The sequence below is a fragment of the Poecilia formosa genome, unplaced genomic scaffold (assembly GCF_000485575.1).
Source record: "Poecilia formosa unplaced genomic scaffold, Poecilia_formosa-5.1.2 Scaffold39, whole genome shotgun sequence".
NCBI classification, from domain to species: domain Eukaryota; kingdom Metazoa; phylum Chordata; class Actinopteri; order Cyprinodontiformes; family Poeciliidae; genus Poecilia; species Poecilia formosa.
Window position 1 is genome coordinate 2,503,555 of NW_006799978.1, and position 24,327 is coordinate 2,527,881.

A 24,327-nucleotide genomic window follows, 5' to 3' on the forward strand; every position below is an offset into this window, starting at 1 on the left:
AAGCTAACATCAAAACGTCCAAGAAAAGAAAAATCGATTTACAAGTAAGACTGTGAATGAAGATGTGTGTGAGTTGGTGTCAGGGCGGCAGGTGGCGCTAGACTTTTTTTGTTATCCTTATCTTGACCAACAACATAAAAATAAAAATCGGTCATGTACTATTTTTATCCTGAAATTACAATCATATTAACATCGGCTATTTAGTCGCATTTTATGCGGTTTAGTTAATATTCACCGTGAATCCAGATCCCATAACAAATTAAGCAGATAAATGCATCTACATTTTTCTCGTAGTGAGAAAAACCACTGACTGAGGCCCCAATAACTTTTAATAAATTGAATTAAGCGACTTCACTTAAATTAGCATCACTTCAGCCGCTGGGGTCTGAACGCACTTCCTCCTGGTTCCCGTCAGCAAAAAAATCTGCGCAAATTCATCAGTCAGTTGGATCTGTCTGATCCAAACAGATCAACTGAACTCTGTGAGTATACTAAATTTTAACATACTTTAGTATACTTTTATCGATGTACTTCAACTGTAATATTTTGGAACAACTTATTTTGTACTTAGTATACTTTAGTAGTATTTAAATTGTTTAAAATTACAATTAATAGTATACTTTATTATACTACATGTACTTTTTTGGAACAACTTCAAGTATACTTAGTGTACTTAAAATATACTTTTTAAATTTCATATTTCAGAGCTCTATTACATTTTGATATAATTATTATATTTTGAGTGTTAATTATATAATGTCTCAAAATTATATTAAAGATATATATATATATATATTGAATATACTTCAAATATATTTTAAATATACTATTAATATAATAATGTATTTAAATTACACTTCATTTTTATTTTGGATTTGCTGCCATTGATAAACTACAATCTTAATTACTCTTAATTCGTCTTTATTCCTACGTAACTATTTTGTAAATGACATGCATAACTACACTACAGTACTTACACTGTTTTAGGCTAAAATTACATGGAAAAATTAATTACACAAGATGCCCAAGGTAATTCAAATATTTTTTTATTACAGACATTTTCCAATTTTACTCACAACTTTATGAACTTTACATAAATTATCAGTTTACACATCAAAAGTGAACACATGAACATGAAAATTTAAGTGTGACAATAAAACATGAAAGTGAGGATCAACGACAGAACATTCCAGTTCACTGCACCTTACAGAAACCTACAAAAAAGAATAATAGAGCAATTAAACAGAGAAAGCATTTGTATTTAAAGATTACAGAAAAATGGCAAATAAAAAAATAATACTTACAATTTCAAGACGTTGTGAACTCGCCATATATGTGACATCATCAAAACTGATGATGATTGGGACCGGATGCCTGGGGTGGAAAAACATTTCTGGGTGTCTTTGCCCGTTTATGTTAGAAGTAGAAAAAATAGTCAGCAATGTCATAGAATCAGTTGATGTTGGCATTAACTATGAAGCTGTTTTAAGTGTGGACTTAAGGAGACAAACTACCTTAAAATCTTTCCATCCATGATCTGAACATGCTGATCCTTGCAGGGTGGTGAGGGGGGCTGGTGGTGCCCATCTCCAGCAGCCATCAGATGAGAGGCAGGACTCATCCTGGACAGGTCACCAGTCCATCACAGGGCCCTGAAAGCCAACAACAAATAAAAAAAAAGAAAGAGAAATGTTAGATTAACAAGAAGAGAAAAATTCTTTCCAGTTACCTTTAAATCAAATCATGTTTATTAAGCACTTAGTGTTGGTAACAGCAGATTTTGTTGTTGAAAATGTAGCTAGTTCTTCATTGAAAAAACAAACTGACATCATGAAGACAATGTGGAGGTTCATCCTCAGAGCTGGTTGGTGATTTGGTGGAGTCAGAGCTTCTTCTGAGAGAGAAAAGTCTTTAGGTTTCTAACACCCGATTTCTCTGGCTTCCTCTTTCATCTTCATTTGCTTAGTTAGACTGCAAACATGTTGAAGATAAAAACATTGATGAACGAGTTAGAACAACAACCTCACAATATCAAAGTCTCTCTGTCATATGGAGCTTAATTAAAACCAGGTTAGTTTATGAATGAATAAAGTATAAGACGCAACAAACAGCCTCCATGCAGTTATAACATGAAGCTGAATGACTACTATAGTAATAATCATACAAGTCACAATAAAATTGATAAATTTAAGAAACCAACGTAAGTTATATATATTTACTGCACTGTTTATAATTAAATGAAGATAATTAATAAGCAAACTTACCACCAGCTAGCAACACGTTAGCATCCTTCGTCCCTCCGGGCTCCTTTTGTGACACACATTTCATTTCCATCGGTTGTTGTCCCGTTGTGTTGTCATCCAACTCGGATTAGGACGTCCCAAGCTTGAATTGACCAAAATTAGTAACTATTGTCAAGGCCCTCTCTACTTTTAAGGCAATATTATGCGAGTAAAAATGGCGAATTTGAACAGCATGTGTTATCGTCCCTCCGTTCAAGTTTTTTCTTCTCTTTGTGGCGTTTTTTAAATAAATGAAAGTGTGCAATACCGCCACCATCTGGTCTGGAGTATGAACTGGAGCTAATGCCGTTGATTATAAGGTTTTACATCACACACCAGAAAATTAATTGGGCACTTTCTTAAAAATTACATCATGATTATCCTTTTTTTATTGTATGCAATTTTAATAAATAGTAAAAGATTATTAAGGCACTTAAAAGTTCATACATATTCATTCATATTTTGTTCACTTAAAGTATACTTTTATTTAATATATTAAAAGTGTATTTTGGTACAATTATGTTTAAGTGTGTTTAAAGTACTAATTTCGAAATTGGTACAAGTGTATTGTTCGTATACTTCAGATATACTTATAGGAAGTACACTTAATAATTAGTATACTTAAAGTGTACTTTCACAATTTTAAGAATGTTTGAAGTATACTAAAGTATACATTTTTTTACAAGGGTGCACCACAGTGTAAAATAATTAAAAAGAAGGATTATTACATTCTTCAGTAAAGATATGAACTCTGAGTGAGACAGTTTTCAGAAGTTTACATCCAGACTTCATGGACGTTCATTTCATATGAATTTGATGCTTTTAAAAACTAATTTCAAAAGTTTGATTTTTTAAAAGTAATAAAATGAGTTTTTAAATTTGATTTCTTTTTTATTTGTTTAGCAGGGACACTGCACATTAAGTAACATTCCTGTAAATGTGCCAGAATTAGCCATTTGAATATTTTTTATCTGTTGTCTCTGAACAACAGATAAAGGCCACTAAATACAAAGTTAAACTGACTTAACTATGCAAAATAAGAAAATAAATACAATCAATACAAAAGTATAACACAAATATTATAAAAAGTACATCCAAATATTAAAACTAATTTAATATATATAGATGGCAAAACACAAGTTGTCACATAATGGGATTAGGGGAAGGTAATGAAAAAGTTGACAGATCTGATGTGCTATTAACCAGTTGTTTAATTGTTTTTAAATTGATTATGTAGTAAAAACTCTTTTTGAGCAAGAATTTGCTCCACAAGTTTAAATTTGTCCCATATTTACTTTAATCAACACAGTCTGAAAATGATACAAGAATATGATTAAAAAAAAACAAAAAAAAACTGGTTTGGGGATTTATAAAAAGCAAGCTGACACCAAACACCAGCTCTGTTGAAAATTGGTCTTTTTGGGAAACCAACCAGTTTAGTAGCTCTACTAATGACTAATCACATGTCAAAGATCATGTTCATGGCTACAAAAAGAGTGATTTCTCTGCAACTTGCTGAAGAACATTTAACCAAGTAGTGAAAACATAGCTATTCATTTTAGCCTGTATGGAATCAGGTTTGACCCTGAGTGACAATAAATTCAAGCTTCTTTTTTGTATTTTCCATCCTGCAAAAACAATAACTTAAATGTTTCCACTGCTTGACTTACAAAAATCACATTCTAGTGTAACTAAGAAACAAAACAACGAGAAGGACCAGCTTTCTTCTCATTCCTTCTTGTACAAATATTTCTAGCAGATGGGTGTAATTTTGACTTGTCGTTCATGTTTCCAGCATGACACGGAGGAAAGCCGATGAGGGCTAAAGAAGGAATTAGCTGCCCACTCAAAGGCTTTGCTCTGATCCTTCAGGTCACTGTTTGGTCCCTCCAGCTGCTGAGCAGGACAGAGTAACACTGATTTATTGGGATTTGTGTAGATTTAAAATCCAGGAGGAGGGGGTGCATCTTTTAGACAAAGACACATGATTCACAGTCTATAGGAGGAAAGAAGAGAAAGCCCAAACTACGAAGCCCCATGAGTAGCTCCATCTCCCAGAGGACCAGGGATGAAATCTGCTCTCAGAGTCAGTCAATGTGAAAACTAAAAACAACTCCTACTAACCTGTGGAACAAGAGATGCATTAGTGTAAAAGCCAAATATATTATTGGATGGTGTAAAGAGATCTAATAGTCCTCTTATTTAGAATCATTTTCAGCAGATATCCCTGAAGGTGTTTCACGAAAATATTAAATTTATGCGGATACGGATTTATTTCTAGTATTTTGATGCCCAGCACACAAAGCCTCAAAAATAAGTGAATGTTTGGCTATAAAAATGTATGGAAAGCTGAGCTGTTTGTATTTATATTTGCCACTAGATGGCGACAGCATATAGAGGCAAAAAAAACAACAGTTTTTAATAAGAGAAAAACGATAACATGCAAGTAACAGTGTTCATATAAATATTTCTTCTAAGTTTTAATTAAATACACAGTAGTATTATAGGACAAATACATTTAATCAGCGTTTACTACTGTAACAAATCAAGCTTCGGTCTGACGAAGCTGGATGTATCAGTTCAGTTTGTCCACATTTGGATTTTCTTAGCTCTATCCAGAAGATAATAAGCGACCTTTTGGCAGCATCATATGCAGTTTCTCAGCATCATGAATCAGAGCAGGGCTGCTTGTATGATCCACCAACCTCTTTAAAACTTTTATAATAATAAAACAGTAAAATATGAAGTAGATACAAACTAAATCCATTTCACTAATCACTATTATCAGTCAGACTGACGGGCTAAGTCTAGGCTGTTCATGTAATTGAAATCCATTGTTTATCAGTGGTAATCCTGTATCTGGTGATAATCCGTTGTGCAGAAATGACTGAGTGAGATGCAGATATATACCAACATGCCTCCCTCATTGTTACTTCTTAGAACAAACACAATGCATTAATAATGGTAGAGCAGCTACTGAGAAATGTTTGTTGAAAATAGGAGACAAATGCCAAAGCTGCAAAATTTAAATGTGCTCTTTTAATGTGAAAGTGCTGTTCTTTCAATCTAATCGTGCAAATATTTCTAAAAACCTGCTTCACCAATCTCTCCTTACCAGGGTAGTTCAACTTCCTCTCCAGATTAATTTGGACTTGGCCTAACTGTCACATTTACAGATGTGTTGTCCAATCCATGTAGGACTCTATTGGACCTTCTATTGGACTAAATTTTAATTTCAATTTATTTCAGATTTACAGCCACACTTCTTCAACTGATGGCAACTCCTTGGCAGAGGTGTCATCCACTCATCCTCTCCACCCTCTGGCCATCCCGGTCAGCAGGACTCTGTGTTTCTGGTTAGCACAGTGGTGACAGATTGCTTGACAGGAAGCATATAGTTAGATGCCCGAATTATTCATATCAAGCTAGTCTGAGCATATTATTTCTGTATCAGATATGGCAGCCTTCTTAAAAATAGTCAGTTTGCTGTTTCAAAATTGTCATACCTAAGAATTATCCAATGCCAAATTAGTTGCTTGTATCAGTTTGAAAAATTCCTTGAAAACATTATGTTCTCTGCTGCACTCGTCTGAGACTCACCTGAATCAATCAGGTGTGTGAAGCTCATCCAAAATACCTCTGCCAGAAACACCTGGAACATGAACCATATAAGAAAAGTCTTCATATTCCTCTGCTTACTCTGTTTGAAAAAGGGTGAATTTTAGAATATTGTTATTGGCCAGTAAAGCACTGAATGATCTCTATCCTGAAAAGGTTTATGGCGGCATGGTAGCTCTGAGCTGCTCGACAGATATGGACCATGTAGACCCCGCAGGTCACGACAGACCTGCCTACTTAGTGTTTGCAGACAGTCAGAACATGAGGAGGCAGCATTTTGTTTCTGTTCTTGACCTCTGGAAACAACACACTGAAAACCTGAGAGGCACTTTGAAGTGTCTTGTGTTCTGTGAACTTGTCTGCCCTTGACTTGCTTTGTCCAGCTCCAGTTTCAGCTTTGTGACACACTTTCCAAAATTATGGTTATATTTCTAAAAAGTTATTAAAGATTTGTTATTTTTTCAGATTTCTGTTTCTTAAAAAATGATCTATAAGATTATAACGCAGAGACAAACAGTCCAAGGAGATAATGAGTGGACATAACATTAGCCAGTCGTCAGTTCTGTCACTGCCAGAAACTCAATTTGTAAAATACCTGCTATTTGTCATGACTCATGATTATTTACAGTACTGGTGACATTCTTCAGATATGCAGACAGGATAGTATGCCAGATTGTGTCACATAAATGAGAAAAAGATTCCTCACAAAAAAGAGGTCAATCAAAACCGAGAACCGTTTTTAGCACAACAGGCTAAATGATTTCTTCTATCTCTGAAATATAGTAGAATGGATAGTGGAAATATAAAGTTACAGTGGATCCCCGCCTATCCACTTTTCATACAACATATCTATTTGAAAGAAGATACAGCTTGAGAGGCTGAAATACCAAGGTGCAATGTTACTAGATATGCTATTGGCTAGCATTTGGTTGCAGCAAAACCAAAGGCTTTCACCCTGAGGAAACTGTGTCAAGTTGTTGGGGAAACCAGATGAAAGTGTCCCAACACAGGCTAAGAGCTAACATAGTGGAGGGCTAACCATACCACTGTTTTCTCAAGCCTGCCTAAAACAGTTGCTGAAGCCATTCTTCCATTCATTTCCCTGTTATGGTGTCCTTCTGGTTTCAGCATGTGGGGGCTCATCCAGGATTGGAACATATACCCTTCAGTAGACTAAACAGAAAATGCATAAATTCAGTTAATGGTAATTTTTTATTTTTTCTGGATTAGACCAGCAGTTAATACTGTGATCGGCTCAGTGAATACAACTCACATCCTCCATTAGCAGAAATGGTAACTCATTAATTAATTTGGGAAAGCCACTCCCCTCTGAACACAACTATGTTCTGACGGTTGATGTTTTTGGTCTTAGCTCATCGCCAGAAAGGCCTGGCGAGCTGACATTTGTTTCATTGGCCTAGTTCAAACATGGCCAGGCCTTTTTAAAGGAATATAGCAGAGATATCTGTTTCTATAAAATAATCTTGTCCACACCTGAGTGATTTAAGAAAAGTGTTCATCCACACAAACCCGCTGAATTATTCCACTCAGTATTGTATTAAACATGCTAAACCCATAGGAACAAGGTAAAACATATGTCAGCCAATCACAATCCTTCAAAACAACTCCAACTTCCTGTTAAGAATTAAACATGACACCATTTGTGTGGACAAACAGAGAGGTTGAGCTTCTTTTAAATACAATGTTAGAATATAAAGTTAACATAAAACAAGACGTTGTTGACTGGGAATCATGTCAAAGTACGCTGATGGAAAACAGCTGACCTCAAAGCAAACGTTCCCCTTTGCAACTCAACAACTGGGCTTATAAAATAACAAGTAAAAACTGTATGAACTAACGTAAAAATCAGCCCCTCTCTGACAGCAGCCATCTTTCCTTCACTGCATGGTCAAACTATAGCAATGGTCACATGTGATGTCAGCGTCTCATTATTTGTTGTAGATTGTCATGCGTTTGCCTTTAAATCTCCAGTTTCTAATATCCACACACAAAAGCAAAAAAGGTGAAATTGCCAATCTTCACTTTGGCTGGATGTTTTATAATCAATCATTTTTAGTGAGCTCACATGTGGATAAAAGGCCAAATCACATAGAAATCTATTTGGTTTGTCAGGTTGCTGGCTATGTGCGGAGAAAGTCTAAGTCAAAACAGGAAATTCCCCTCTGTTTTCTTATGCCTTAACAAGAGAAACTGGACAGACTGCATTTAAACTCATTTGTTTTACTTTCAGCACCAACGAACGGGTTATGTATGCATGACGCCATGATGGCACAGACAAAAGAAAACACCACAAGCATGTCACATTTTTGCACACTTTGTTCATACATTGGGTTTTTCAGCAACAATTGTTTTCTGACATTGATGTAGTGCAAATGCACAATAGCACAACAGACACCATTAAGGATACATACCTTTTTTTTTCAATACAGCAGATTTTTGACAATTTGCATGATTTTTTTGTTTGTTTTCTTGCTAAACATAAATATGTTTGTACTCCATCTAAGGTATCAGTGTCCAACAGATCAGTATTCCTCACTGGTAGAAACCCTGTAATACAGACAAGGGTTCAGAAATCAGTGCATCTGCAAAGTTGAGACCAGAGGTGAAGCAGGACACGGTCAGCATCTCATCCACACCCAGCCTGGCTTCAGTCCGCGAGGCCAGCTTCAATCTGTCTTTCCTACTGGTTTGTATTCATTGGCAACTGTTGTGGAAACAAATCAGCCACACTGTAAACTGGAACAGATGTTAAACATGTCTACTGTATCTTGATATGCACATTATATTAACAACGGGTTCGTCCCTCACCACATCGCTTCACATCAACTGCTAAAACTTCAGCTTCATTTGCTCACCGGCGTCTCGAACCTTTTCCTCCTCAGATTAAAGCGAAACAACAAACACAGACAAGAAACGGACAAAAACTCTGATGGCTCACATTAATGATGAGGCCATCGATCTTTACGAGTACCATTTTTTGTAGTCGGTAATAAATAAAACAAATTCTAACAGATTTGATGGTTTTACTATTGTAAAAGTTTAGAATGAGCTTGTTCTTTTGTTATATTTAAGGATTTTAAAAGTGAATTCATAGGGGCAAGTTTTAGAGTTCAGGTGAATGACTCATGATGGCTTCTGATCATGGTGGTGCTACTTCCTCCGTATCCCTCAAGGGAGACATCACCTCATTTTTAGGTCTTCAATAAGTTGTAACCCTAAAGCACAAACACCAATCATTTCATGATCCCTCCCTCCCCCCAGCCCATCAATAATCCCAGCAACCCCAGACTCCATGACACATTTCTATCCTCCCAATCCAATCCTCTCTCACGCCACTGGTCCCTGCGCTTCCCTTTTATTCTTTTATTAAATTATCTCCCTGCATCCCAAGCTTTTGGCATTCCTCTCTACTTGCTCTTCTTGACATCAGTCTTGGCCGATGAGTTGGACTTGCCGATGTAGGCTTCAAAAAAGAACTGGACAAAGAGCACAAAGTAGCTGAGGTACATCAGGGAGGACCACACAATGTTCTGCATGTGGGATGGACACTCCTGGCCCTGCTGCATCCAGGAGTACACCAGGTAGTTGACCACACATCCCATCAGCATCTGGGTGATCTGGGTCAGCGTGATGAACATGGCGAACTTGCGCGAAACCTTGAAGCCAGCTGCCCGCAGCGCGTAGTAGGAATACATGACGGCGTGGACCAAGTAGTTCATGGTCATGAACCAACCGCCGCCCGCCACCATGTCCTTGTAGGAGTACCAGGAGTAGAGCAGCACGGTGATGTGGTGGTACCAATGGAGGAAAATGAGCTTCTGCTTCCTCAGGACGATGAAGAGAGTGTCACCTGCAGGGAGACAGGGGATTATCAATCATTTTCAGAAATTCAGAACATTCAGGATGAGATACAACGTGCTCAAAGGGCGAGAGGTGGGGGACGCCCTGGGCAGGCTGCCAGTCCATCACTGGAGTTTCGGCTTTCCAAGGTTTTTAAATGTTCTTAAATGAAACGAAAACTGAAAAGTCTATTAAATCACTCCGAATTGTATTCCGAATGTAAGAAGAACAACATGAAAAAGTAGCTTGACTCAAAGCAGTTTTCCTAAGTGGTATCGAACCACCAACCCAAGAATCCGCCACCGTTTGCTCAATAGGGTTTTTTGAATAAATTGTTATAATACACATTGGCAAATTCATTTAAATATTGTTAAAATAGAACAATAGAACACAAAATATTTTTCTTTTAATGAGCTATTTGTTCATTATTTCAGATAGGAGGAACGGTTTGGGTTATGAGCTTCATTTGCATTTTCACCTGCGAAAAATATTGGCTTGTTCAGCAAAAATATAAAAACTGCAAGCAAAACATTTCTGACAAGACCTCTGGAATCCCACATTAAATATATTGAAGAACCTTGGCCTTTCAGCTTCTGCAAGAGATGAACAAGTTTTACCAACATAGTTTTACCAGACTAGACATTTCTCATAATTTGGGTTTTGTTGTCTCCAACCAATAATTGATTGAAGAATCTGAGACTAAAACTATGCAAAGCTTGTTAGGTACATATGAACGCTCCTGCTTTCCAGGTAAAAACTGAACAAAGTTTACTGATCAAAAAGTTTAATATCAGTGATTAGCTTTGATTTTTGTCATAATATGACTTATAACTTCAATAACAGAAATGAAGAAGACCTTAACCTTTATGTTCACCAAGTGAAGTTATGTTGGCAGATTAATCTCAGGTGCACCACAACCAAAAACAGAAGAGATTAGCTACTGCAGCTGGTTCAGCTCTGGATCAAAATAACTTTCTCATCCAGTCTCAGATGAATCCTGTCATCTTTAACTTTAACATTAAGGTAAAGTTACATTATAATTCAGTTTGCTATACCGCAGAATACTTAACTACTGCAACCTTAACCGCTGCATGCCTCCCATCAGTCAGACATCAGACATGTCTCCACTCACCCAGTTCAGGAGCTTTGCTGAGGACGAAGGCGTAAGCCCAGAATTTGCTGACTGGCCCGTTGTAGAAACTCTGGTCACAAACTGACTGTTTCAGCCCTTTGCTCATCAGGATGAACATCATGTAGCTCCCAGTGCGGATGGCACCAAAGATACTGAGACAACAGAAACAATGAAGCGTGAACAAATCAGGTAAATGAATCCCTGCCTCCTCAATAAGGGTTTATATATAAGCATAATAATTGGCTCTAAACTTTCATGTTACTGTGAAGTCGATAGAAGTAGCTGTTCACTGTTTCTACTTTACACATCTAGTGCTGTCACCGCCTGCACCAAGTTACATTTTGTCACATCAGATAAACAAACTATGATTATTAGAATTTTAAAAACACAAAGCTGAGAATAATTATGAAGTCTTCTAAGTTCTTGTCACTTTTAAAAGAACCAAATTTGTAAAGTGAATCGGTGTATTGTGTCCTTACTATTACATAGTGTTGATCTGTTGCTTAAAATCAGCTGGAATGTGATGTGACCAAACACTGTGAATACTTTAACCAGGCATCGTCTGCGCTTCAACCTCTCACCTGAACACAGCGAGCGTGAGCGACCACAGCACCAGAGGTTTCCGCAGCTCAAACTTTTCCCTTTGCTTCATGACATGACGCCCTCCCAGGATGCAGGCAGCGTAGAGCGCAGAGAACAGGAACGACTTCTTCCTGTCAGAATAAACAGACATCGCTGAAGAAAGCTCTTATTTTGCTAAAGCAAGTTAACCAGAGGCTGTTTGGACTTAATGTTCACTGAAACTAAAGGAAAAGAAAAGGAGGTAAAGATGGTAGAAATACAGAGCCAAAATGAAGAGCAGCTATTCATCTTCGATGCTGACTATAATAATTTTCATAGTTTGTTCATAAGCCGGTGCATTGTGGGAATGTTAAGACACCTTTGAATGGTTGTGTGAGAAATTCAAGGATTCTTCAAACATGCATAAAAGAATCAAAGCAATACTCAGGGTGTTTTAAATCATTATGATATGATGTAAAGCTAAAACAATTATGACAATTCCCTGACTTTTGTTCTGGATTGAACAAAAATACAGTTGACCCATAATACTGCTGAAGAGAGAGAAACTATGCTCCTGTTAACTTCAGGCTGGAAGACGGAGAAAATCAAATTACACAGAAAGACGAGTAATAAGAGTGAAGAAGTGAGAGGAGAACTGGAGCTGTTCTGGTTCCAGCTTCAGTTATGAATCTGATTATGATTTAAACTGAAAGATTTGATGAACTTTGAGACCAACAGTGGCTTCTGCGTCTTTCATGATTACTGCTTTACTGTAAGTTTCTACACTTTCAACTGTTGTGTAATATAACATATTGGTAATAAAAGTGGTGTGATGTCACTATTGTGCCTTTATTGTGTCTATAAAATTCTTATCAACTGTGTTTAAAGTACAGTATAAAAATGAGCAAATATCAGAGGTCACTACTATCCCAATATTAAATAGATTTATGGCACGTGAGAACATTGTCGTCTGACAGCCTGAGACACTCCCATACCTGCCTACTGTTATTACAGTCTGAGTCCAGCTGTAGGTGGAACTGAATGCTGTCCGTCTGCAACAGATCAGATCTGCTCCACATGAAGTGGAAAGTCTTCTGTTGAAACACCATTTGGATACAGAAAAACGGAGCGTTCTCCAGCACTCAGCAAATCCCACGGCACAGGTGGGCTGAGTGGACAGACTGGATCCTGAGAGGAGCGAAGAAAAAGCCAACCAGATCAGCCCTGTCCTAAAATAACATTTGCTCAAAGCAGGGGAGCTAAAAGCGTTGGATCTGAAGGCTTCCTGTCCCTGTGACGGACTGGTTTTATATCCCTGATGCTGCAGTTGACCATTTTGGATAATTTTCCTAAATCCTTTAGCTGAAATGTTTTCTTTATTGTGTTACTGAGGAATTATGCTTTAAAAAAGCAGCATTTTAAAATAAAAATAATGTAAGTACCTCTTAAAGTAAATCTCAATCAAATTTTTGAGATGGTTCACATTTTTATTTAAACTAAACTTTTAATAGAGAAGAAAAACAAAGTAAAAAAATATGGAAAAGTTATTTTTAATGTGCTTTATATGACAAATATTACTTGATTTCTAGAGTATATCGGATGCATAAAAGATATTACAGTAATGGCTTCCACATGATCTCACTCTGAAAAATGTGAACCAATAATTTTACTTTATTTATTGAGTGACAATAAAATCCCTTTTTTAAGAAATAATTAACAAAATCACATTCTGACACTGCAAAAAATGTCTTAATTAATAATCCATGACTTCCTGTTTCCCTTTAGTATGAATATGACATATGAAGGATCATTTCTCTACATATGGAAGCCAAATGAGAACAATCATCTTCCTCAGTAAAAAAAACATTAGATTATTTCTATTGACTTAAATCCAACCACATGTTCAGTCAGAGGAATAATTTTAAAAATAATCAACTAGAAGTGGGACAAACAAGTCTGGAGGAATCATGTTTACAGGAGGGAGGTAAAAAAAATCTGTGTTTGAGAACTACAGGAAGGAGTCGCATCTTGGTCACAAGGTTTCCATAGCAACAACTTATTTTAAGGCATTTGTACTCAAAATGCCCTGTGAAATCGACTACAGACCAGACTCAACCCATTTTCAGCTCAAGCGTCTCTGCCTGGTGACCAGCCAGCTTGTATTGCAAAAATCAAATCATTCTTTGGTCAGTGAACACACCATTCACCACTCTTTAGTGTGGATGTTGTTGCCATGTCTACGGTTAACTCAGGCTGTGAGAAAGAGCAAGACTCTTTCTCAGATAACAGGAAGGTTGAGCAGAAGAAAACGGTTTGCACAAAAATAATCAACTGATCAAACTATTAAAGAAATGTATAAACCAATAAACCAGAGAGAGCAATTTAATGTAACCATCCTTCAAAGCAACCTACAGATCTGCAGCATGAGACACATTTAACCTGTAAAACTGATTTTGTCTTGCAGATCAACCAACAGCACCAGGTTTTGTCAGATCCGAAGGTCTTATGAAGCCAGTAAGACATCGTTGTTAGTTTAACAACTAGGATGATTCCAGGATCATTTCTGCTGGAAAGCCATAAACTCATGAGCTGCTTCTGCAGAACAGAGGACAGAGCAAGACGGTCAAAGTCGAAAGAAGCTGCTTTCACAGAATGACAACAGGACTGCAGAATGACATCACTGTTCCTCAACCAACCACACAGGGAGGGGGCAGAACAGATCAGCACACAAGACGGTGGCCTACATACTGTCTGAGGCTGCAGATACAGCAGAGGAGGAACAAGCTCTGTATTCTCTTGCAGGAAAATGCCATCCGAGGCCAAGGGTCAAAGGTAACAGTGGTTATGTAGCCTCAGCTTTAAGTCTTCAGTACACTGAGTTCCTTCTAGTCAGATCCTGAGCACACACACACATAGTCTGAATGTGTGTGTGTGTGTGTGTGTGACAGATCCCGTTTAGCATCAGAGATGGAGTTCTCATTTCTGACTCAAAGGTAGAAAAATCCTGGAACAGAAAGAATGTCTCCTTCAGGTTATTGTAATAAAATCAGCAAATGGCACATAAATATATATTTATGAACTATGAGCACAGGCCAACAGTGTAACAAAACAGAAATTTAAAGCAAATCTGGATTCAAATGAAAATTTCATCAATCTTTTTTCTGAAGCCCTTATCATCCACATTCAGAGTGATGCAAAGTCCAAAAATAAAAGGCAGAAACAGAGAAAATGCTGGTTAGAAGCACTGAGGGCAGTTTATTTAATGATTAAAATGATGACATAATAGAAGAGGGAGATGATAAAAAGTATTGATTTTGAAATTCTAATTCCACAAATGAATAAACACAATATAAATACTAAGGAAAACAAATAATATTGAGAATTTAATATCTTATTTCCAAAAGATGCTAATAGCTAATAAAGAGAGAGGCGCTCTGAGCAAGGCGGTTCCAGGCGACTGTAGGACATTAATGCTCATAGTGGACAGTTTCTTTCTTTGGATTTATCACAAGTCCTTTCTGGACTTTATGGAGCAGCAGAAAGCAGGTCACATGCAGAGACAGACATCTTGTATTGATGTGAATGCGCTCTAACCTTTATAGTGCAGTTGAATGTTAGAGTAACAACGGAAATCCTTCGAAGGAAGCATATAGTGAAGCATTGCAGAAATCTGATCTGCAGGTGATAGTATGTGAAGGTGTGAGTGCGTGAGTTTGAGTGTGTGTGTGTGAATGGGTGAATGACTGACTTGCTAAAGCCCATTTAGCATTTAGCATCGAGACAGGAACAGTCAAACTCCGCTGATGTTCCTCGCGTCATAAAACCAAATATAATGGAAAGACTTTTAACTTGATCTAACACAGGGTTGTTCAAACGGTGGCCTAGGAGCGGATTTTGTGTGGTCCCAAACTTCTGATTAAGAATGATACAAATTTGGACTGCCAGCAGAAACGGCTGATCCAGATCAAGACTTCTTATTTTTCATTAGGGCAAAATTATTACAGACAAATAAAAGCAATAACTGCACAATAAACAGGACCACGTTTATCCACAGTTCTACTCAAAAACAGACTTTGGTGAACTCACATCTGCTTTTAATTAATCTGTTAAACTTGGATAAATACAGCAAACGTCTTGGTGAAACACTGACCCAGATCATGTTCTTAGTGCTGAAAACATTTATCTGCATTTTGTTACAGTTGAGCCAAATATTCCAAATGTAAATAAAGAATTTACAAACTGGAAACATTTCTTTAATAAAGCAAAAACCCATAATAAATGGATCCATTTTCCATAAAACCTCCAACTACTTTGTTTTATTAAAACACTGCATGCATAATTTATTGCTGAGCAGGTATAAAATTCACTTGAGAATTTTGGCCCAAACGACAAAAAGTTTGGACCCCCCTGATCTAAGAGTTCATTCCCAGGGTTTGGACTTTATTGTAGGTTTACCTTCAGTTCTGTCTTGACTGAGCTGAGGAGAATATTTTAGTATCAATAACTTTAAATCTAAAATACTTATTAGATTTTGAACATCTGATCACCACCTTTCCTGTCTTGTTTTCCAATGTTAATACAAGCCAGAGTATTTGATATTCAGGCCCTACTGAGGTATATTTAGAAGACAGATTTGATTTTTCTGCTGCAAAAATCAACCTAAAGGCAAAGTCAAAGCTGACAAGCTGGCAGAGACGGTGGGGCAGGAGAAGGTGCTGCTGCTGCCGTTTCTAGTTAAAGCCCTGAAGCAACAGCAGCTCACAGGAATCCACAGCCTTTTTTCTTCACAAGCATCACCTGAGTAACCACCTTCATCACTTATCTGTGGATCTAGTCTTCCTGTTTTATGAAGTTCATTCCTTTTTTTTCGGATGATGTCATGTCTTTATATATACTCTAACGCTGGAAAAAAAAACTCTTCACCAAAGGTGTTTAGTGTCCCAAAATAAGTTGGAACATCGATCAGCTGGCACTGAGAAGGTTTTTCCTCCTGCTCTCAGGTCCCAGCTGTGCAGAAGGTGACAAATATCGCACCAGTACGCAGCTTTTCCTGTAAACGCTCCATCACATCTCAGTGAACTGAGACGAGCGTCTAACACAGCCAGTCATGATGCGGACGCAGCGACTGAAAAAAAACTAATCAAAAACAGCCGTGGATTTTACGTTTCACTCTGGGCCTTCAAACATCCAGGATACTTTTCAATATTTTAGAGCCACACAAACCTATATTTATCGCTATTATGTATATTTTTATAGCCTAACAACTCTAAGGATCACATCACTGGCATTACTTCTCACAATCTTGCACGGCATGATCATCACAGTCACATGACCAACCCCGTCTCTAGAAATACAACCAGAAACAAGATGGAAGTAAACCTCAGCTTTTAACATCCACCAAGTTTTACTTATTGAATTGACATGTAAAAAAACAAAAAAAACAACTGACATCAGCAGACACCGAAGGAAACGCAGACATGTCGCTTATCCCCAGACTCAGAAGGTTGAAATAGATTTCCTGTTGTCTTCTTGTTGACAAATATTTTTTGCCTCAAGATTAGTAAATAACTGGAACCTTGAAATTAAAGTGACAACATAAACAGGGAGTAAACAGCCAGACTACCCAGGCTACCACTGCTGTTGTTTGTGAGCATAAAGTTAATATGGTAAGAAAACACTTTCTTGAACAAAGAGTTTTACTTTTGAGTCTTCTGTCAGTACAAAGTGCCTGCAGACCTTCAGCTACAACTCATTTTTTCATTCGTATCTGAGCCAAATGAAGGGCAGCGTGTGACTGCAGTGTGATTTCAACTTTTTACGACTAATCAACTCGTGGGAAAAATAACTGTGAATGGAGGTTTAGAGTTTTATAAGCATGACAGACTGATTTTAAGGAAAGAAGTAAAACTTGTACAATCAGAGCATAGTTTGAAGTCCGAAGTATAACCGAGTTCAAAGTTACTTTCAGAGCTCGGTGTTTGAAACTAAAATCATTGCTCTGACAGCTTTCAGGTGTGATCTAGACTGCCTTTCCTCGCTTTTCTACTTTGGCTACATGCACTTTTTACACAAGAAAACAAGATTTACTATTAATATTTTGAAAAAGAAGAAAAATCTCAATGTTTATATAAAGAAATGTTTTATAGTTAGTGTTTCATTATTCTGCGACTTTTGTCACATCTGTTAGCTCAGCTTCAACATACAAAAAGACTAATTTTAACACATTAATATTAAAAACAAGCATTCCATGCAGGACTTCTGTTTAAATGCTGACTACCCGGGTAAATATGTGCATTGGAGGGTTGTGGGAATAAGCTTGAATCGGCGGTTCTTCAAAGTAGCTGGGGGCAGCACAAGTGAAAAACGACGCAGTCAGAGCTCTTTGGGACGGATCAGCATGGAGGACTAACAGAATCAGCAGAGGCTGATTTATTAGAAGAAACTAAAATTGCACTTTTCAAGCACAAATCATGTAATCTGCACTTTCGACGTCACAAATCATGGCAGAAATAACTGGCATGCAAGACAATGCATAAGTAGGATTGTTATCAGGGATTCTGCATAGTTACTACAGTATTGACAAATCTAAACATTACGTATGCGGTAACTCTTGCAGTTTATTATGAGAAACATAAGAAGGTCAACGCTTCCCCTCCCCCACTGACAGCGTTGTTTAAAGCTGCTGGCAAACCTGCTGGGTAACTTGGATGTGTATTGGCTGGAGTAATGATGTAATTCTGTTTTCACCCTGAGGATGAGGCTGCATGGCCGTCATGGTGAGCTGACTCAACACAGCGTCGCTTATGGATGTGCCACGGCGTGCAAAAAGTATCTGAATTCAGTTCAACCCCCTCCACAGATCCACGGAACTGAAACCTGGTTTTAAAGTCAGTCACTGAACAGAAAACACAGAGGCAGCTCAGAAAAACCTGTTATCCTGCATTCATTGACAGTTATGTCCACAAACCTTGGCCACTTCATAATGGATCTTTACGTTGCCATGTCTGCATCCTGCTACAACACAGCTGCCCCCTCTAATCTTGTCACTGCCATGCTTCCTGAATAAATACACACAAACTTCACCACTATCTCGTTCTCTACTTAAATCAAAGCATTTCTTCTCCAGCCTAATAAAAAGTGACAGCGGAGTGCAGCGATACTTCAGGCAGACCTTCATTCCTGAGACACTTCTCTATTTCTGACGACAATGACGGTAATGTTGATGATGATGATGAAGAGAGCAGCGGAGCTGAAGCCGAGCCTGCGGTAGATTCTGGGTTAGCATGGTCGACACTCATCAGCATCACCGCGTGTCGCTCCAGTAACACAAAACCGTAGAAACAACAGCGCTGACCTGCAAGTCTAACACCAGAACAAACATCTAAACCTCAGGTGGAGCAGGCAGAGATTCATGTTTTCAAATGGCCTAGTCCAAGTCTAGACATCACATCTGTAGCAACACTTGAAACTGATGTTTGCAGACGTTTTCCATCTAAGCTGGCAGAACCTGAGCAAAAATTCACTTCGTAGATGTTTACAGCTGGAGACAAACACTGTAACTGCAACAAAAGGTGGTTCTATATAGCACTGACTCAAGCAGGACAGAAAAGCATGCCACACTTTTCAGATTTTAACAAAGAAAAGAAAAGGACTGAAGACCAGGTATCATTTTACTTCCTGATCAAAAAAATGCAGTGCATTATGTATGTTTATCACATAAATTTCAATAAATAAGCTAAAATGTCTAAATGTGTTCTTGGTAAAGAGGTGTGAATATATTTAACTTGCACTATGCTTCTTCCTCTGTAAGATATGCGACTTGGTGGAAACAAAAAAAATCTACACAGTCCAAAAATATTGAAACATATAAGATAAGAAATGCTAATTTCATGAAAACATGAATGAATGTTTCCTGTAAAACACTTGAGAGGTCAAGGCCAGTCTGGGAAACTCACACGGCTCGACTCTTCTTCATGAAAGAGTAATGTGAAACTCAGAGGAGAGACAGCTATCTCCTGAACCATCTAGTCCCAGAAACCTGACCCCCACGGAGAACACACACCCCCAAAGTGAATCGATCTGAAGGATAGTGTTCAAGCAGTGCTGAACCTGTCCTGATTCTGCCATGTAAATGTTGTTCTGTTCTTCCAGCAGGAAATGTAGAAATATAAATGCAGATCATAACAAAGCTTCATCCTCTGATGTATTTTTGGGACTCTTACGTTAGCAGTAAGCAGCGATGCAGCCACCAGGGATCCATCTGAAGTTCAAAGACCTGAGAGAAGCAGTCAGCACCATGAGAGGCTTTCTGAACCCGATTTGAAACAACCTGCATCTTAACGAAGGATGGTGACGTCTGCAGGCTGGAGGAGTGAGTCAGCAGGATGCAGATGTTTGATACACAGCTGGAAAATCAGCCTGTTTCACTGGAGAACTGTAAATGTGAAGAATTTCTGCTCCCTCTGGTGTATTATTATCATACCAGTTTTATTTCTGACATCAAAAACATGCTCTTATTTTTCTGCTTATCATTACTGTAACATGGAATGCTAAAGCTGCTGTGTGCTGCAAAGTAAAGCAATCCAATGTCACCGTGTTCCATTAAGCCATATATGCAGAAAGTAAAGATTTCCGTCCCAATTTCAGTATGTTCTCATAAAGAGTAGCAACACATCTTTCTATTTATTTTAAAGGGAAACACCTCTGATTACTGTTACAGTTAAAAGACACCTGAGCAGCTGACATGAAGCGCCTACAGAGTCCTATAATAAAAAATGACATGTGAAGCAGAAGTAAAAAGAACCCTGAGTAAAGAGACAAGAGCAACATTTGGTGAACTGATGAAAGAGAGATTATTCTACGATGGTCTAAAGTTTCTCAGATGGCCCCAAACACTGAAACCAGGCGACAGAACCCTTTAAAGGTTCTTCACACACATCAGGAAGACTCGGTTCTGCTGCAGTTCTCTTTACACTCCATTGTCAAACGATCCAGAAGCTCTTTAGCAACACGTTCCCCTCCTTGCCTGCACCAAGAACCACTGAAGGAGAGTTTGCTCTTTTGGTCTGGATCAGAGTTTGATTACACATTCACACATCTCCAAATGAACTGGACTTTCTAAACAAATGGACTGGAGTTGGATTAAAGCAAAAAAAAGCACCCTCAAGCACAGTGGTGTATGGTATGAAGATGTTTCCTACACTACGTATATAGGATCATACAAAATATATATATATATTTTTCAAAAATTCTACTCTTTTCATTCTAAGCAAGAGAAGTTTGTGGGATGACTTCAAATATGCTACAAAACCAAACAATCCAGAGAAACTGTGGGACGTAGTCCAATCGTCATGGGCCGCTCACCTGCTCAGGTGCTGGAAGCAACTCAGACAGTTCAGGAATTCACAGGAAAACGTACAACAATCTTCAAGCACTTTTCTGTTTATAGAGTAAATGTTTGAGTTTGTAAAACAAATATTTATGAACAGCCTGATATTAATTTTTCACCTTTCTGTGGAGTCAGAAAATGAATTTCTTTTGGTGTTTTGGTTTGGAATAAAACCAGCAGTGCTCTCAATGCATTTACATGGAAATAAAAGCTATTATGATATGTTTGATCTTTACTCACTTTTATAAACACTGCTGGGATTAAAAAAAAAAAAAAGATTTATATGATTAAAAACTGAAGAATAGAAGATTACTTTTAGTCTTTTACTACTGATGCAAAAATACCTTTAAATTAGAACGAGGTTCTGATTTAAACAGTGATGAAGCCGTTCTCCAGACTGAATAAGGTTTTGTTGTGTGCTGTCCTAACTGATGCGTAACAAGTTCTGGTTATGCAATGACTCTGATGACCAAGGTACGATGTGATGCTGGAGCTCCTAAAATAGCAGGGAAACAGCGATAACAGCGAGTACAAAGAAATGCAAATATTTACTAAGGTTTTTTATACAGATATGTAACATCTTATCAGTTTATTCAGTCAATGCACTTATTGGCTAGTTTTGATCTAATGACCTGGAGTTCATTAGCAGCATCAGGTTGGAACAAACCTGTACAGCGGCTGCAGCAGGGAGGGGAGTAATGTTACCGTGGCGCAGCGAGGCGACCCGTATTTACTCCTTCCAGCAGCCTGCTTTACAACGCTGAGCTGTCAGTCTCCATTCAGCCCTGCCTGAGAAACGTCTATATTGCTTTATCCGTCTATATTGCTTTATCTGAAGCATAAAAAAACATACACAATACCAAAATATTTAAGAAAATTTAGGGCTGAGTAGCTTTAATTTTCTTTTAATAAATGTATTTACTTGACAGAGGAACTAGTTCATCCATCCATCAACTATTTGGGTGATGAGTTTTTTACAGGATATTATATTTCACTTATTGATTGGTTTTGTAACACATTTTAGAGTTTTGAGCTATAACTAAAATAATTATTTGGCTTTTCTGTTACAATGTAAAACACTATAATAAAGTTTTAATAGTATAAATAAGTCAAATGTTACATCTCTCAACAGGTATTATTGATGTATTTTCTTTCATTTTTAAATTTATGAATAAAAGTTAATTGCTTATTATAAAACAATCATTTACAACATGATATATTAAAAATGATCACGTTGCTCTTACTCACAATCGTGTTGAAATTAACGGTGCACCAATAGCAGTTTTCTGGTCGATCATCGATGTTTAAAAAAGTCTCACATGCTGATTTCTATAACATTTTCATGTTTAATAAAAGTCTGGATGGATTAAAACTAAAAAAGTAGGTACTGTGTGTTATTTGAAATCTCAAAACAAAAAGAAATGCAGAATTTCCAGAATGAGACCAGAAGTAGAAACAGGATCTTCAGTCCAACTAGACGAACAATCAAATCCACAAGGTTGAACAGCTAAACAGGGAAATATGATCATGTTTTTATTTACATATCTAGACCTAAACTGGTTCTGGATATAAGTCAGAATTCATTTGAGGGTTGGTTTAGTGTGCTTAATCCATACTGAAGTAGATAAAACAACAACGGTAACTTCAAGTTCTCAGAGAGCAAAATTAGGAGCTATTGTGTTAAATTAAACCATAATCAACTGCTTTGCTGACTTATTCTTCAACAATACACACCATTACATTTCTCTTCATGAACCTCACCCTTCAGTGATATAAAATATGTCACAATCAGTTCCAGTTTACATTCTGAATGTAGCTAATAAGCTATCTCATCTCATTTTCCTGCCCTTGCTGCCTCTCAGGCCATGTGCTCCTACTCGCTCCAGTCTCCTTCCTACTACACAAACGACACAAGGCGTAGGCACAGATCAGCCGCAACATGATTGGCTAATGCGCTGTCAGCAGACATCAGAAGATGATTGTGATTGGTCAGCTGTCAGTACCAGGGTATGGACAGCTCCAAAACACAGTGCTAGCACGCTGCCTGCCTGTCTCTCTCCCTTTATTTCACACACACACAGACACACACACACACACAGACACACAAACATGCACACGTCTAAATGAATAAGGACAGAACTGTCCAAACCAGGGCTTCAGGAGGTCTGGTTAGGTTGAATTTGTTTGAAATGTGGCTGTTTTCTGCAGTCACCTCTGAGTAAGGCCAGACGGGCTCTAAATGAACAATTTCTCCTCACACATCCTGTCTTCCCAGAAACCCTGCTGCATCTTTAATGAAGCTTACACTCCAACTTTACACACAGCTTGCTTAGTTTTGCTCGAAGTCAGTTCTTTGATCAAACTGGTTTGGACAAAACTGACCAAACTAGTCAGTTTTGACTCCAGTGAGTCAAAGCAGAGGACGCTTGGATGGACCTGCACATGACCTACATAAGAAACGTACACAGCTGTTCAGCAATATTTGCTTAAGAGCAAAAGTGACAGTTGAACATTGGGGCTTATTAATGTTGTAGGTTGTGCAAAAGCCTGACAGACGTCGCCCTGGGCAAACAATCATTCATCATGGCTTTAGTTTGTGCGAAAATCCATCATCAGGGAAATGAGAAGCACAATAGATTATCTTCTATATGTTAATAACAATGTGTATTTTTTTTTAGAAATAAGCTATTATTTACTTTTGTCACATAAAAATTGCATTAATATTAATTAATTATTAATAATTAATAATAATAATAGCTCATTAGGAGAAGCTGAAGGACTTTGGCAGTTATGATTTTCCCAGTTCCACCATAGTAACTGTCATTCTAAATCAGCTCTGCAACAGCAGTTGGACGTTTTTAGTATGTTGTGTTTTAACATCAACAATACAAACATTTTGACTGCAAAATATATATTTTAATTGTGAAATGTTGAAATGTAAAAGTTTGAAGTTGGAAAAATTAACAGAAAGTTCCTTTATCCATGTGGGAAAAGGAAATGTTCTAACATTTCTTAGAAATTGAATTATACTATTCTTAAGAATTGAACAGTTTTTTCTTACTGAAAAGTCTCTTATTTTCCTTTTTTTTTTACCTTTACTAAATATGTATCTGCATTCTTCCTGTCAATTTGCTGCTGATGCACAACAAATTCTCCACCGATGGACTTTAAAGGATATTTCTTTTCCATTCTATTATAAAAAGCAGTAATGGTTTAACCAAATCCTCACATTTCATAATATTCTGCAGCTTATGTTAAATTTAATTTAAATTGTGAAATTGAGGTTCAGCAGGCATAAATAGTTCAATACTATGTAAAATTCATATTTTGCGCAATTCTGTACTTCCATTTTGGTCTCATCTGTTTGTAAAAACAATTCAGAGCTTAACCCTTGTATCTACAAATGGGGTCCAACTGACCCCACACCTGTATCACTTGTATAATTTGCCTCTGTCCTCATACGTTTGCCTCAGTCCTCGTACGTT

The 24,327-nt window shown here is 37.5% G+C and overlaps 1 protein-coding gene and 1 long non-coding RNA gene across 2 annotated transcripts in view; both read right to left on the bottom strand.

The window, feature by feature from the left end:
* Positions 1-1,617: 1,617 nt before the first annotated feature.
* LOC107836102 (uncharacterized) lies at positions 1,618-2,504 on the bottom strand. The gene is made up of 3 exons (XR_001661946.1): positions 2,265-2,504; positions 1,828-1,971; positions 1,618-1,652 (listed from the first exon to the last, which is right to left on the bottom strand). It is a non-coding gene; the product is annotated as an uncharacterized LOC107836102 (long non-coding RNA).
* A 5,715-nt stretch (positions 2,505-8,219) lies between these two features.
* elovl6 (ELOVL fatty acid elongase 6) overlaps positions 8,220-24,327 on the bottom strand; it is an 18,347-nt gene continuing 2,239 nt past the window's right edge. The window contains exons 2-4 of the mRNA XM_007551060.2: positions 11,475-11,606; positions 10,894-11,045; positions 8,220-9,771 (exon numbers count right to left, since the gene is read on the bottom strand). Of these exons, the coding sequence (XP_007551122.1) occupies positions 9,329-9,771; positions 10,894-11,045; positions 11,475-11,606 (727 nt within the window). The 3' untranslated portion in view covers positions 8,220-9,328. The remainder of the gene's footprint in view (positions 9,772-10,893; positions 11,046-11,474; positions 11,607-24,327) is intronic.